General features: G+C 47.7%; 2 protein-coding genes across 4 annotated transcripts; one reads left to right on the forward strand and one right to left on the reverse strand.

Annotated features, from left to right (window-relative positions):
• Nucleotides 1-2,531: 2,531 nt before the first annotated feature.
• Nucleotides 2,532-10,529, reverse strand: LOC117142784 (ataxin-2 homolog). Of its 2 annotated transcripts, none has more exons than XM_033306975.1 (5): nt 9,760-10,529; nt 6,450-6,850; nt 5,459-6,392; nt 4,043-5,400; nt 2,532-3,930 (listed from the first exon to the last, which is right to left on the reverse strand). In XM_033306975.1, exons 1-5 carry the CDS (start codon nt 9,822-9,824, stop codon nt 3,482-3,484), a joined length of 3,207 nt encoding a protein of 1,068 aa, XP_033162866.1. In that variant the 5' UTR covers nt 9,825-10,529; the 3' UTR covers nt 2,532-3,481. The 2 variants fall into 2 exon arrangements, with proteins under 2 accessions (XP_033162866.1, XP_033162867.1); XM_033306976.1 differs by lacking the exon at nt 9,760-10,529 and adding an exon at nt 9,413-9,508.
• A 1,369-nt stretch (nt 10,530-11,898) lies between these two features.
• LOC117143416 (sodium-independent sulfate anion transporter) lies at nt 11,899-16,303 on the forward strand. 2 transcript variants are annotated; one of them, XM_033308119.1, is made up of 6 exons: nt 11,899-12,044; nt 13,631-14,295; nt 14,568-14,904; nt 14,976-15,238; nt 15,297-15,482; nt 15,539-16,303. In XM_033308119.1, exons 1-6 carry the CDS (start codon nt 12,014-12,016, stop codon nt 15,890-15,892), a joined length of 1,836 nt encoding a protein of 611 aa, XP_033164010.1. In that variant the 5' UTR covers nt 11,899-12,013; the 3' UTR covers nt 15,893-16,303. The 2 variants fall into 2 exon arrangements, with proteins under 2 accessions (XP_033164010.1, XP_033164009.1); XM_033308118.1 differs by lacking the exon at nt 11,899-12,044 and adding an exon at nt 13,418-13,550.
• The last annotated feature ends 92 nt before the right edge of the window (nt 16,304-16,395 follow it).

The following is a 16,395-nucleotide window of genomic DNA, read 5'->3' on the forward strand; positions in this document are numbered from 1 at the left end:
ATGATAATAATTGCAATTTAATTTGGTCAAATAACTTTTTTAGTATTCCAAAAGAATTAATAACTTTATATACTGATTTTAAAGAAAGATTCGAATTTATAATGGAGTCCTACTTTGGCTTTCAAGCAATAGAATTTCACTGCCGTTTTTCTCAGTGCGCATTTAAACTCAATTACCGGAGATCCTTTCTAGCAAAGAATGGGGTTAGACCAGTCCTTCCCCTAAAAGTCTCGAAATGTATCTAAAATCGAATATGCCTTGGGCCGCAGCTACTCAAATTCAATTTCGAAAAATTCGTCCTTTTTGGCCGGAGTGGTAATGGTGGTTGATGTTCCCGCCGCCGCCTGATCCTGAATCCTTAGTCCTGGGAACCTGGGAAGGGCATGTTAAGGGTGAACCGGCCGCACTCACACACACACACACGTGTGTACATATAAAGCGGCCAGACGGACGTACAGACAGCGGCGGGAAGCACAGTTAGACTGGATGGCAGACGATTCAGCAGCGGCAGAGGGCGGTGGTCGCCGTCGCAGTCGACGCCGGCGTGCGCACACACACTTATGCAAATGCACTAGCACATAGGCAGGCACATCCTGCGATGCATACACATACATACATACATACATATGTATGTATGCAACATGCAACGAATTTCGGCTACTTAACCTACAGAACAAAGGAGGATACAGAAAAAATGAAACGTAAGAAAGTCGGGCTGGGAAGGATAAGCCTGCGCAAGGCGCGCAAAGGACACGCGCACACACAGCCACACTCACCCACACACACACAAGACTAATTTAATCCTCTGGCTCAGTTGAATTCAGTTCCAGTTCCCTCGGCGACCGAACCGCCCCGCTCAGACGAATTATACGAGAGTCCGGAAATGGGAAAACTACAGGATACAACCAACCCACACCAGCACACACACACACACACTGATTCTCTCACTCGTGCACTCACACACACACACATACGCACGCACGAAAGCCGCTTAACGTTACGTTAGTTACTTTACGCTGCGCATTTAATGGCATGTAAATGGCGTTATTACGCCCTAAACGCCTTACGTCGTCGCCGGTTACGTGAATTACATCGGTTTCCTTTGAAATAATGCCCTCCGGCAGCTGTGTGTGTGTGCGGTTTGTGATGGTGTGTGTGCGTCGACGTTACCTCGTATCTTACTTTCAATGTCATCAAAAAGGGCTGAAGAAAGATATTTCTGCATTTGAATCGTATCACAGCCAGCTTTGATGGGCACTGCAATGAGCAGCGATAGCAAAGTGTGACCCGTGACCTATGACCCCGCTGGATGCGAATGCAGAAAGGCAGTCCGCGAATTGGGTATAACGATTGGATATGCTAAACCAACAAGTGTTCGTGATCCAAGCCATAGTTCTTACGTAACTCCTCAAAGGGTTGTGAAATGTCGACTATTATCTACTCATATCACAGCCATTTTGATGAGTTTCGTGCGAGTCTCGGCAGCGGATCGAAAAACATATTTCATAACCGACTGAACCGCGTCTTTCTTATACCATGTCGTTAAAATGTTTGTGAACTTATGTATTCGCAATCATATCACAGCCATTTTGACGAGTTTGGGTAAAGAAATCTCAACATTAAGCGGATGCATCCTGCAGCTGTCGACGACGCCCAATAACCATCTGAAAATCGGAGAAGGAATAAGTGTACACAAAGGTTTTAGATTTTTTGTTTTTTGTTGTTTTTTTTTTTTGTAGTTTTTGTTTTTATTTAAATTTATAATAATTGTTATTTTTATATTCTTTTTTTTCATTTAAGGAAACTTGAAGGTTTACAAAACAAAACAGACCACAACAGATGCTTCTAGATCATACGAAATATAACCAAACCGATTTATGACGGGCAAAGAAGTAATAAGGATTGTTCTTGTTAATTTCTCATCAATTCGGGGACAACGGAGGCACTAAAACCCAAAGGAAGCCTGACTCAAGCTCTTGCTCTCACATTAGCTTTTGCCTGTAAAGCTAGCAAGGAAATCTCTCCGAGAAACATCAAAACAACAATCATTTATATATCGATGTCATTACATTTCTGGTAAATGCTGGCGAAAGATGTGTAAAAAGAGGCGGAGAAGTGGCAACAAAATTAAATTTAAACAAAAATTAATTAGTTCTACCGAATTTCGAAAAGTAAACGAATAAATTTGAAGCTCTCTAAAATCTCACATTCGTTTTTCATTTCCCTCAGGGCAAGCAAAGAGCTTCCATCCAGCTGGCAGCTTCGATCAGCGATCAGGGATCAGCGAGATCAGCTCCTTCCGAACCGAGTTCACATTATATGCTAAGTAGTTTACAATCGGAATGCTGGATGAAGCGGTGCCCTTTCCTTGCGCCGGTGGAAAAACTAACTTGGAATGATGACTTGGGTTTCTGGTGTCCGTCGCTGTCGCTTTGCTTCTGGGGTTTGTCTTCGTGTTGGTTGGTTGGTTGGGTGTGGGAGTGTGTGTGGCTGCCTGTATGTGTGTGTGTGTTGGGCGTGCAAGTCTGGGCTTTTGGCTTTTTTTTGGGGAGGGGTTTGGGATTGCCGGTCGATTGCCAAAGCGCATAAAACTATAGATAGCGGGAGCGCAGAAGTGCATCAAATTATTATGTTTAAAACAATTTTACAAAATTTCGCTCTTATTATCCTTAACTCGACGTCTTTCGCATGTTCAACTCCCTAGGTTTTTGATTCTACTTCATTTGCGTTTCGGTTTTACAATGTAATTGTATCAATTTGGTAGCCAATCGGGTTTTGGAATTTTCGCCTCGACTTACAGGACTTGTGCGGGGCAGGAAACGCTTCCTACAAACGCTCATTGTTCTCGTATTATAATTGATTCGACAGTTGCTTTTAGCTTTCTAAATTATTTTGTTTTTTCTTATTTTTGCATTTGCTTTCTTATACGTTTTGGTGTTTTCAGTGATTGTTTGTTTGTTTTTTGTTTGTTTTGTTTCTTTATGTTTTGCGGTTGTTGTGTTTGGCTTCCGTGCGCTGTAGAAGTCTTGCGATTTCAAAAAAATTTACTAGTTTCCTTTTGTTTTAATTGTATTTTATAATTTCCTAGTTGTTGTTGTTGTTGTTGGTGTTTTCGGTCTGTGAGAGATGTGCTACAGGATGGGCCGCTCGTGCACATGGCATAAGGATGTGGCTGGATGTGTGAATTGTGGGCGAAAATCGCTTGGAGCGACAACGAAAGCCGCGCGTTTACTCAAAAGTTTGATGAGAATACGGATGCGGATGCTGATGCAGGTGCAGATTCAGATGCGGATGCGGGTGTGGTTAAGGTGAGTGCTTCATGTTGCGTGTTGTGTCTGTATATGTGTAACTGTTGCTTGATGACGACTGCCCGCAGCGTAGCTCCCACTCGCTACGGCGACATTAACAAGGAGGGGCCGCCTGTTCCCCCCGCCTTCCAGCTCGCCACCTTCCCGTGCGCCATTCCCCAGCTGGCGATGTCTCACTGCGGCTGATGCTGCTGCATCACGATCTGATACTGTTGTTGATTCTGCTGCGGATGCTGCGGCGTCGGCGGCGGGAAATAGTGATTGGCTAAGAGCGATTGGGGGTGCACGCACATCAGCTGGTAAGTGGTTGCCTGTGTGGGCGGCGTGAACGCCGGTTGTGGTCCCCCGCCGGCGGGGGATGGCTGTGGCGGCGGATGGAACTGCTGGTGCGGCTGGCCCGGCGACGGTGTGGTCGACTGTGGCGTCTGGGCCACGAACTGCAACTGCTGCGGCTGGTCCGGGTACACGCGCATCTGCATCGGCGCGTACGTATGCGATTGGAATTGTTGCTGGTGTGGTGCATGGCCGTACTGGATGAATTGCGGTATCGGGCCGGCTGTTATCAACGGCTGACCCGTGGCCGCGGATGCCGATACGTGCATCTGCGATGCGGCCATTGGAGCTGCAAGAGATCAGATAATATTATTAGCGCACAATTTCCACATGACATTTTAATAATAATTCATCACATTTGTTCTTTTATATATGAAAATAAAATGCTTGATTGGACTTACGGTAATTACTACGACGTAGGCGCGGTGGCTGTCCGGCCTGTGGGTGTGTCTGAGGCGGGAATGGATGCGGTGGCACCACGTAGATCTGCTGGCTGGCCGCCGGCGGTACATGTCCTCCCGTGGTTGTGTAAATGTTCGTCATGGGCACAGGCGTCTGTGGGGTGTGCGGGCGTGATGGATTCGGGGTGCTGGGCCCGCGGGGTGTAAATGGCTTGGCTGATGGGTTGAGCACATGCTTCTTAACCACCGGAGTGGTTCCCGTGGCGCCTCCAGCAGTGGCGGCCGTTCCTGTAGGCACCGTTGCGGAATTGCTCGTCGGAGTGGGTGCTGCCGGCGTGGTTTTCTCAGATCCAGCACTGGCAATGACCCCTGCTGTAGGCGTACTGGCTATGCCAGTAGGTGTGGTGGTGTTGCTGCTTGGTGCCGGCGAGACTTCAGGTTTGGGCGTGGCAATCTGCTGTGTCTGCTGTTGCTGCACCACCGGCATGGGTTGTGGCGGAGGCTGCTCCAGCAGAACCGGCGAAGTAACAACTACGGGTGAAGTCTGTGGCGGCGGCATTGTATGGTAAATTGGCAACGGCTGTTGTGATGGATCCTGAAGCAGCTGTGGCGGCGGCTGCTGCACTTGTGGCTGCGACTGGTGCTGCTTCTGCACGTGCTGATGCTGGGTCTCCACCAATTGCTGCTGCTGGGCCTTCTGTTGCATGTGATGCGGCACATGTTGCTGCTGTGGAGGCGGCGCCTGCTGAGGCTGCTGCTGAGGCACATAGTGTGGCTGTGATAGGGCCGCTTGGTGCAGGTGCGTCTGCGGCACTTGGTGCAGGACCACGTGCTGCTGTTGTTGCTGCTGCTGCTGTTGCGGTGGCGAGGCAGATTGTTGCAACGCTCGCTGTTGCTGCTGCTGCACTTGCTGCTGCTGCTGCTGTTGTTGCTGCTGGGGCGGTGAAGTGTTGCTCGGGGCCAGTTGGAAGTCCTGGCCAAACTGCCGCAGTTCCTGCATTTGGTTATCGCGCGTGCGCACCTGACGCGCTGGTTGCGAGTTTTGCCCTTGTGGCTGCATGTTCTGATGCTGCTGTTGCTGCGGCGGCTGTTGTTGCTGCTGCTGCTGTTGCTGCTGTGGCCCGGCCGTCTGCAGCGGCGGCGAGTTGCTATTTTGCCCGGGATGGCCTCCATGGGAGCCGTGCACGGGCTTACCCAGCGACTGGGGTTCACCTCCGTAGTTCAGCGACGAGTTGCTCTGAGAGCCCTGGTATTGGCGCATCTGGCGCTGTGGCAGCGGCTTGTTGGTATTGGCATTCGAATCGCCATTTAGCTTATTTGCGCCGCCCATGTGAGATTGGTTGCGGTACTGAGAAGACCTGTAAACGTACGAATGTTAATATTTGGTAGCTAGATTAAATGAGACTTTAGATTTACCCATGCATAATTTGCGAGTTACCCTGGTAGGAGTATTGACTCGGCATGCCCATCGACGGCTGGTAGCCGCCCTTGTTCTGGCCCACAGAGTTGCCGTTGCCGCCCTGCGACACGGAAACGTTGCTGCCACCTGTAGGCACATTGTTGCGCATCACCTTGCCGCCCTGGGGCACCGTCTTGCGCTTTACCATCGAACCGCCGCTATACTTGCTGGACGAGTCCGCGGGCGCGTTTGTTGAGGGGGCCGGGCCCACGCCCTTCAGGCCGCCGGCCAGCATAAGTGCTGCCGTCGACTGCGTGGAGCCGCCTTGGCCCGACCCGCCGCCACTTTGCATCATCAGGCTGCCATCGCCACGAGTGTCACGATCGCGTCCGCTGCCCTGCGAGGACATGCCAACATGCGATAGCTGCGGTCCGGTGATACTGCGCGTCTGTTTTGTGATGTAGCGGTCGCTACTCATGGTCTCCCTCAACTGGAAGTCACCAGCGCCACGGGGCTTGTTACCGCGATCGCGATCACGGTCCCTGTCCCGCTCCTCGCGCTCCCTATCCCGATCGTTGCGTTCGCGGTCGCCACGATCTCCGCGTTGATCCTGCTCCGTCGACGGACGCTCCACGGCCGCGAAGAGCGCCTCCTCGTCACCATTCTCCAAGTCCAGACGGTCACGGCACGTCGGATTATTTTCGATCTCGGCAGCCAGCTTTTCTGCCTTGGCTTCGGCCTCTTTGAATTCCAGGGAATCACCCTTGTCCAGCGGTACCGTGTACGAAGCCAGAGAATCATCAAATGTGGAGGTCACACCAAACGTGTTCTCATTCTTGCGGAACATCTCGTTGGGATCCCAGCCGTTGGCGGCACTATCCAATTCTATGTCAATGTCGCCATTAGCGCCAGAATCCCATGGTTCCAATTCCTTCTCGTCCGGACGCGCACCTACAAAATGGAGACTAATGAGTACGTGTTCACAAATTAAATTAGGAAGGACCTTACCGTTGCACTTGTCAGAAATGGCGCCATCCGTCTGAAAAGCGCCTGCGGTGGCGTATTGCGAGTCAAAGTCCTTGGCCACGATGGTCACCACGGTGTCGGCCGGGAATATAATGTGTTTTGGCACCTTGCCCTCCTCCGGCAGATTCTTGGACTTAATGCACGCCGGTAGCTCCAGTGCGATGTCAAAATTGCCCGAGAATGTGCGGAATACTCCCTCGTAGATATTGCCCGACCGCAGGCGCACCTCCACCACGCTGCCCACCAGCGCCGTGGCCGAGTGCATGAAAAACGTGTTGTTGTAGACGCCCTGCGCCGCCGGACGCACTGCTCCGCCTCCGTTCCCGCCTCCTGCACTTGCCTTGTTGTTAGCGGGCCTTAGGCTGTTATCGTTGGAGTTGTATCTGCGAAAAGCCAGAAGGGACGGGTTAAAACATTCGTTTGCGTTGCGCTTGGAAGGCAGTAGACCGACTGAAAATGGAAATTCGATTTCATTCAGCTACGGTGGCGATATCGATTCGTTCGCCAACTCTGACCTGACCCAGCATTCCGCAACCCCCGTGAACAGCCGTGCCAGTTTTGCGTTGTGTTTGTGCACTTTAGCTCATCTTATTTAGTACAAGCAAGAGCTACTCTATGGCTGTTTAAACAAAGACTTTTCGGGGAATCCCCTGGTTGCGAAGTTTAAGCAAAGACGTTTGGGATACCAGTGTCAAAGCTATAGTCATTAATTTTTGATTTGAGTTGCGTGCCCCAGTCGAGCAATTTATAATGGTCAAATTTGAATACATTGGTTTTGAATAATGTGGCTAGCCTACATTAAGTCAATCAACGTGGATAGTTATTTGTCATTAGTGAAATGATGAGCTCTCGAATACAATATCCTTTGAAGAGCACAGGGATATTTACCAGTAATTAAAACTTTTAAGAACAATTTAAGACATACTGTCATATTCATTCCGCGACAGTAATCAGTTAAATGTGGCCCCTTTGGCCAGCTCCGCCCCGGTCGGAACTCGTATTCGACTCATGGACGCTTTTCGGGGTGTTTTGGCATTGGTTGCGTGCGGCCAGGATCGACGACCGTGAAATGCGCAACGCAACGCACAATGAACCCGCGGCGGCAGTGGATGTGATTGTGGGTGTGGGACAGGGGCGGCGTTTGGGCCGGGGGCTGTGGCGACGGCGATGGTGCTGGCTGAACGAAACCAATTGGAGAAGGGGGGCGCTTGAGCAGTAGCTGATTCACGGAGCGTGCACTGTGCACATTTTGGTGAATGAAAACAAATAATTGATTGCACCCAAGAGTGAATCATGCGTGAGGTGAGGTAAGGTGCAGGCAGGCAGGCGAGCAGTCGAGCAGTTGGGGAAACGAATCCGGGAAATAGGCTGCGACGGAGGCAAACTTAAAATGCAAGTGTGCATGGCCGAGTGGCGAATAAATATGCATAGACGTCAGGCGGAAAACAAGAGCGAGGTGGAATATCGTTCGTTCGGTCAGCAAATTGTAAAGTGACCCAAATTTCGGACCCACGTTGGAGGCTCTCGGGCCTGCTCAGGGGGTTGCGGCGGCCGTTTAGAAGGGGTTCGAAGTGTGCCAAAGAACGATACGAAACTCAGCGCAGCCGCCGCACGTCACAGCAACTGAAAACGTATAACTAAAAACTGAAAACGGCAAGCGGCAAACAGCAAACGCAAAGCTGCAAAATGCTGACAATGCAAGAAATTGCAGTCGAAGAAGAGTAAAAAAATATAGTGCACTACGTGATACGTGAGCGAGTGTGCCGTGCATCACCGTGGGCACTACCTGCACGGGCCGCACAGTGGGCCTGATTCGCCGAGAGCTCCATCCCAGGCCCACTGTGCCCACAAGCTTGAGGTTGTGATGTGGTGTTGTGTTGGTGCTGTGCACAATGAATAATGAACGCGCATTTCAAACAGTTTGCGGCATAAATATGACTGGTAGAGGAAGACTCGTATGATAAGGCCAAAGTGAGTGGCCACTACAGTGATACCTCTTCAGCAATCCAGTACAAGCTATGATTTCAACAATAGTCTTCACATTTAGTAACATTCTTTAGTGATTCGAATGATTAGAATTTCGGTGATTAGAATGTTACTTAAAAAAATGTGAAAATATTTTAAAGTGCTTAGTCATACTGAATCACAATACTGACACATTTCAAGTTCATGACAATGCAACTTTGGAAACATGCTATTTTGTTCTTTCCATAACTGATTTATTCTGTGATAAATCACAATCCTACTATCTTTACGCCTGCAAACTTGCATTATGAATGATTTTTTGGCCATATGTCGATATGAAATAAACTCAACTTCTGATTCGTTTCTCAACTATTTCTTAAATACATATCTGCATGCCTTTTTTTTCACAGATAAATTGATAAAACTGGCGGACGTGCCGATACTTATGCGCCGCACTGTGTCCGAATGCGGATGTGAATGTTGATGTGTGGCTGCGTTTGTGGCTGTGACTGTGTGCGCTGCAGTCATATTTCAATTGAAAATTTTAAGGGCGCAGAGGCAGGAGGAGGACAGGGGTGGGGAATGGGAAGACTGCTACGGTGAAGGGGGAGCGCCCCGTTGCGGGTTGGGGGCTATGGAACCCCCTGTCACGGGGGTGGCAGTGCGACTCGTTGGTGCGACAAAACGGAAACCTTTAAACAAATTATGTTCTCTACACACATTTGGCCATTGTGAAAGGGAAATGTAAACAAAGCATAAAGTTCGATTCTTGAAACACAAACACACACACACGCTTGCACTCACTCACACACACACACACAGGGCTCGCGATGGCCTATTATATAAGCGCCATTTGCATTCCAAAAAAAACAAAAAAAGCTAAAGAATGTTTTCCATGAGATGATGCAGTAGTAGGTACCATTCACGAGATTAAGAAAAAAAAATAATGTGAAAAAAGACGACACGAGACGCGCTTTCACCTTTTAATTTTTTTTTAGTCAACCGGACCGGGAGAGAAAAGAGCTCTTTGTGGCGCTTTCGGTTGTCGCGGGTTTTCAATTTGTCAGGGCAACGGCGAACTGCAAACTGCGACGGCAAAAAGCAAAGGCAAAAAGCAAAAGGCAAAAGCAAACCAGCCCCAAATGCAGTGGTGTGCGTGTGTGCCCCCCTTTGTTGTGTGGCATGGCGCTCTGCTGCTGACTCTGGTGCCTCTCCGTGCTCGGCTCCCCTGCAGCACCCTGCTCAAATGATGCCCCTGCGCTATCGCCCCTGGTTTTTGCCAGTGCAGCTGGGTGCTGGTGGTGCTGGTCAAGCTGCTTCTTCTTACCTTGAGATGCCGCCGCTGGCACCGCCGCCAGTGGGTCGGGTTTTCCGCTTGCTATTGTTGTTCATAATAACGTCGATTGGATGTGGATCGCCAATTGCCAATTGCCAACCGCCGATTGCCGTTGTGGTCGGTTTGTGTCCGATTGCCGGGAGGCCAGAAGGAGCAGTCCGAGTACCAGTTGACCACCAGGACACTTTTTTTTAGCAGTCGTTCAAACCTGGCGTTTTTGCTTCTTTTCTCTTCTGTTTCCTCTTTCGCCCGTTTCTGCTGTGCTGCTTGCTACTGCTGCTGCTGCTCTTGCTTCGGCTGCTTCTTTTTGCTTCGGCCGATTTTCCCCGGATTTAACAACTTTCCGATCGGAGGATCCTGCTGCGATGGTCGCGGATGGGCGGGCGAGGCGTGTTCTAGCCAAGATGTGATATTTCGGCGCCGTCTAGCACTGTTACTTGGCTGCTATAAACGCTTTTGTTGCTAATTTTATTTTTTCCCTGCGTACTGTAGCGATAACGAGCAAGGTTGCTTGACGAGTTGCTTTCCGCAGTCGATACTTTTTTGCACATCCCTAGCGCACATCGACGGCGTATTTGGCAAATCGGTGAAAAAAAATAGAGGAAATGCAACAACGGAACGGCACGACGAGCTGCAGCGACTGGGCGGCGGTAGTGGTAAACGGCGAATTTTGTTGCGTCTAAAGATTATTTTGCTAATTTATTAACTTCAATCTGAACGGGGGTGCGTATGTGCAGCCACAGTGTTCGGTATCGAATGGCTATCGCCTGCGCACTCGATTTGACAGCGCCAGACGGTGTTGCCTATCGATTGTTCTCGGACTATCGTCTGTTCAAAAACAGTGTTGCACACAGTCGCTTGGGCGCGCAATTTGAACTGCTTATGGTTTGTTTTCAATCGCAGCGGTATTAAGCAAATATTTGCTTCAAATCTAGTTCACAAATACAGGCGAATCTATTAATAGCCCGGAGCTATCGTCTGTGTCCCAGTAGATGGAAAACATCCGCATATTTACCCAATGTCCAGATAGGCGGCCCCAGACGACCTTGTTGTCAAGAAATTCCTTTTTCCGAGAAAGCTGCCACCGCTTAATCATTTCAAAGTCAACCGCAAATCCACTCTTCGCCGACCTATGTCGTTTGTATCTCCGCTCCAGCATGAGATATAATACTAATTGAGATGCTATCTGGTTTACAGCCCAACAGGGTCGCCATATACAAAAGCCGTAAATCTGTCCGGTCCACACGCCAGGCGGAGGGTCTTTGTAACGCCTGATAGAATCGTTAACACCTACTGAAATTCCCAGCCTGAGATTTAATAACTCGCTACTAAGATACTTGGAAAGACATTGTAGGCTATACTGTGTCTCTCATTTATCGCAGCTACTGATTATAACGAGCTTATAAAATAAGGCGCTATAATTACAATTATGAAGATGCTCATATATATTTATAACTTTATTCTAATCATATTAGTATTACCATAATATAAAATTGAAGTGGAATTACATACATAGGGCATACAAATTCCGAATATATATTTTTATGCTTCATTTAAGAATGACTGTCACAAGGTGTCACAGCTTATGCTAAGATATATATTTGGCTGATTAATTTGTGATCTTTTGATTTGTCTAACCCAACATTCAAATATTGGTCCATCGTTTATCGATCGAGGTGAGTGGAATGCCACTTTGGCGGCGTCAAAGGTGGAAAATTACTTGGAGTCCACACGACAGACAGCCCAGTGGGATGGAGATTAATGATCGGGGATGGGTGGGTGCCGCCCAGATAGCCTACCCCACTGCTTTGTAGCGATATCGCAGTAGTTACTGCCACCGGTGCCGTTGACATTTCCAGTTATATATTCGTTTGTTCCCGCTCCGGCCGGCGGATTCAAATGCGAGCGCCCAACCCTCCCCAATGTTTGCTCGCCCATCCGCCTGCCGAATGGGCGTTAAGTGTACCATTGTTGTGCGCTGATCTCCGGCTGGAAATAAAAGCGCACCGTGTTTGTCGCCTTTTTCTTGACTCTTTTCATTTTTCGTGTTTATCAGAAAAATCTGCCCCAGCCCACTTATTTATCACTCAAGAATTCGCTTATTGGGCAGTTTTCATTAGATTGCGAAGCGGTGCACTTGGCTCACCCACGAGAAAAGGATAATCAGTACTTAAGCAACCAGAGTTCTATTGCCCGCATGTCCTTCGAATAAAAATATTTATAAATACGGATAAATACGTGCATAATGTCGATTGTTAAGAAGTTGTCCTTCGATGGTAAGGATCAAGCATTCGGTGTTCAATATGTTGTGAAAAGTGGAATCCTAACCAGCGAAACAAGGATAAAACGATTTCATATTCCAAGTGCAATAACCTTATAATATAAAAGGATTACAAAATCAATCTATTGCACTATTTTAAACACTATTTTAGCTGAAGTTCTTTGAACTGTTTTTGTGACTCACTATAGTAATAGCATCGTGATCTTTTTACAACCGTTCCATTTACACAACTTGGCCAATTTTACTACTGCCATATATGCCACCCGCCGATCTGCCGCCTTAATTAGCAGCGGAAAACAGCTGGAGATATATAGTCGCCACAAGATGTTAAAAGTTTTGGCCTGAGGTTACGAATTAGCATTCATTTTGGGTTTTCGTAAACGCCGTCATAACCGATAAGACCAGTTCATAAAAAATATTTAACTTGCCAATCTTTCGACCGCAAATATTAACATTTGCTGAGAAAACATTTCGGATTAACCATGTAATTATGTGCATATTACATAAATATGATTATGATTATAAAGAACAAATCAAGTAATCATCTGAAAATGGAAAATTTAATATCAACTCAATTGGTTTGGGCAAACTTGTAGTACTTACTTCGTATATAGCAAACCTATTATTAACTTGGCTACAACAAAACCTTCAATACGTAACCGATTTTCGCAGTTGTACTTTAAACTTATTCATGTGAAACGTAACACCCATGATCAACGGTTTACACTATCCATTTAGATCTGTAGACACAGAGATGACTAATCTGGATGGACTAATCAAATTGCTTTCTATCTGAATGGCACCCAATGTGCTAATTATCCGTTTACTTCCAGTGAATTATCACTAAAGAAAAATCACCCATTTAATATTGTCTCTATTCAGGTTTCACTTTGTTTACCTTTATAAAAATAAGTGGGTAACAAATGATTTTTAATGCGATTTACATAAAGAGCGATGGAGGAAGACACATATAACAGGTTTTAAGACTCGCATGTTTATATGTACATATATATATCCGAACAATTAGGTGTTATATGAACGTACGGGCTCTCCAATAGAGTTCCTCAATATGAGACAAGAATCTCAGTTATTTAAACAAATTACCGGGAACACAGTCCGAGTTGAGAATACTCAAACATATGTGCTTAATTACGATTTCACACAATTAAAGTTTTGCGCGTTTTTTTTGCAATTTTCGCTGGGCTGTCGGCTCGGCTCGGCAGCGAACAAGCTGGACTGGGAAGTTCGTTCGTTGGTTGTTTTTTTATTATTATTAAAATGCTAAAAAATCCCCTGACAAAATCAAACAATTTCGGCTGGCAGGCAGAGCGATTGTACCTGGCCATTGGCGAAACGGAAACAGAGTCTGAAAATCAGTACACAATGCGTTGGCCGCGAAAGCACACGTTCGGCTTGTGGCCCAAGGGAAATGGTCGGAATCGCAGTAGTGGAGGAGCCACTGGAGGGCAAACCCAGGCCACTGTGGCCACCATTTACGATCGTAGGAGCCACGGATTAGCTGTTCTCAACACGACATCGTACTAAGTAGTCTGTCTGCTTTCCGTTTTTTCCACTTTTCAGCTGGCTGCGAGGAGAAGGAGAAGTACACGGCCCAGAATGGCGATGATTACTATGGCCAGGCGCACACCGTCGACCTGGACGTGGCCAGCAAGTACTCCAAGCCCAAGGAGGCCCATTGGCTGGTGCGGCGCATATTCTTCCTCAGCTGGATTACCAGTTACGATCGGGAGCAGGCGTTCGCCGATTTGATTGCCGGCATCACCTTGGGCCTGACCATCATTCCACAAAGTATTGCGTATGCCGCGCTGGCAGGACTCTCCTCGGAGTACGGCCTGTACTCCGCCTTCATTGGCTCCATCATTTATGTTTTCTTCGGGACGATACCACAGGTGTCCATTGGACCCACCAGTCTGATGGCCATTCTCACCCTGCAATTCTGCGCCGACAAGCCGGTGCAGGTGGTCATCGTGCTGGCGTTCCTAGCCGGCTTGGTGGAACTGGCCATGGGTGTGTTCCAGCTGGGATTCATCGTTAGCTTCATACCAGCTCCGGTGACCAAGGCTTTTACATCGGGCACCGCGCTTATTGTGGTCTTTGCCCAGATCAAGAATCTCCTGGGTGTTCGCATGAAGGGATTCCCCTCGATCGGCGACTTTTTCACCAATATCCGGCCCACGGATGCCGCCATGGGAATCTCGTGCATGGTTGTGCTACTTTTGCTGCGGGTAAGTTAAATATAGCGTATATAAATAACTTTATGGAGACATAAATGACCCATAACCATATTAGATACAAGGCTTCGAAATAACCCAAAATAAATTGTTTATTAGCTTATCAAATAATCGCACAGTGGCTAACTGCTGAAACCTGACTTTAAACTGCTGCCTCAAGTCACGTTTTCAAAAAAATCGAACCAAGTGGATTAGATATTTGATAATCAAGCATTCATACATCACATGTGAAAAATGCTAATAATGGTTCTACTTTTTTCTGCTAGCTGCTGTCGCAAGTGAATTTCAAGCAGGACACACCTGTTACGCGTCGCCTGAAGAAGATCCTGTGGTACATCAGTATTTCCCGCAATGCTCTGGTTGTCTTCTTCACTGGCCTTTTGGTTTTCATCTGGGTGAAGAAGAGCTCCATTGAGGCGGTGCCCTTTGCGCTTTCCTCAAAGGTTTCCTCGGCCATGCCCACAATCAAGTTGCCGCCCTTCGCCTTCGAGTATCAGAATCGCACCTATGTGTTCACGGATATCCTGCATGAGTTGGGCAGCGGAATTGTTGTGGTGCCAATTGTGGCGGTTTTGGCCAATGTGGCCATTGCCAAGGCCTTCGGTGCGTATACGTAATATAGGGCGTAGGTGCAGTTAGCCAATAATAATGGGCATATTTCTTTCTCTTCTCAGTTAAGGATGGCAATCTGGATGCCTCGCAGGAGATGCTTACTTTGGGTCTGTGCAACATAGCCGGCTCCTTCTTCAGTGCCATGCCCACCTGCGGAGCATTCACCCGCTCGGCGGTGAGCCAGGCATCTGGAGTACGAACGCCCATGGCTGGCATCTACACGGGATTGATAGTGCTCTCCGCATTAAGCATCCTGACCCCCTACTTCCAGTACATTCCAAAGGCTTCCCTATCGGCAGTTTTAATAGCAGCAGTCATCTTTATGGTGCGTATACACATTCTAATCATCTAAATGTATCTATTATACTTTTTGTTTCAAACAGATTGATCTTGCTCCAGTTAAGGAGCTTTGGCAGACCAACAAGAAGGACTTCTTCAGCTGGGTGGGCAGTTTCATCATCTGCTTGGTGGCTGGCGTGGAGTTGGGTCTGCTCTTTGGCATTGTTCTCAGCATGGTGTTTATATTGCTGCGCTTGGGTAACCCCAAATTTGAGGTCACCCTTAAACAGGTATGTTTTAAAGTTAAATAGATAACATTGATTTAATATTTGACCTTGCTCCCTAGCATGAATCCACGTACTATGTGCACATTGTGCCCCAATCGGATGTCTATTACACAGGCGTCGATGCACTGCGGTCTGAGTTGCGAGGAGCCTGCAGATTGTATCACAATGATTTCCCAGTGGTTCTCGATTGCGCACGCTTCATGCAGTTCGACGCCACCTTCAGTGAGATGCTAATTTCGGTGGCCAAGGAGATGGCCAGCCACGATGTCCTGCTGATCCTGCAGAACATGAGCCTCAAAGTGCAGCAGATGCTGCCCGTGATGGGCAATGTGCGGTTCTGCCAGGAGGATAGCCAGCTTGCGAGTCATCTGCAGGTGGAAAAGGAGGCACCTGTTTTGGAGGCCAAGCTGTAGCCAAGTTCCTATCTGATGTCGGTTCGTTCCAGTCTGTTTGATCCGGTTATGAGCGAACGTCACGGCATTTTTATCTCCGGACCTGTTACCGCTTGACGTTCGCACGCAAATTGCGTAATTAGGCAGCGGCAGCAGTTAGTTAAGTACTTAGATTTAGGTGTTTAGTTAGCGACTTTGTAAATACTTGTGTGCATTATAAAAATACAGTACAGTTCCCCTACGAATCTGTCAAGATAAAATGAAGCTCGAAAGTGCTCTTCGAGATTGAATAAACAGCTGCTGCTGTAAGAGCCCATAAAGAACGCCTCGTGCCGCGGAACTCAAATAGGTAATCTGCACGGCGGCATACGTGTCGTATGAGTAATGCCGCTCAACTGAATCCACAACTCATTAGGGCAATTGAAATGCTGGTTGGTTTTTGAAATTGTTGTTTAATTATTATTTTTTTCGCTTTTTGTCGTTCAATAAGGAAATTATAATTTATAGAAAAAGTATAATAATAC

This window comes from Drosophila mauritiana, chromosome 3R (genome assembly GCF_004382145.1).
Source record: "Drosophila mauritiana strain mau12 chromosome 3R, ASM438214v1, whole genome shotgun sequence".
Lineage (NCBI taxonomy): Eukaryota > Metazoa > Arthropoda > Insecta > Diptera > Drosophilidae > Drosophila > Drosophila mauritiana.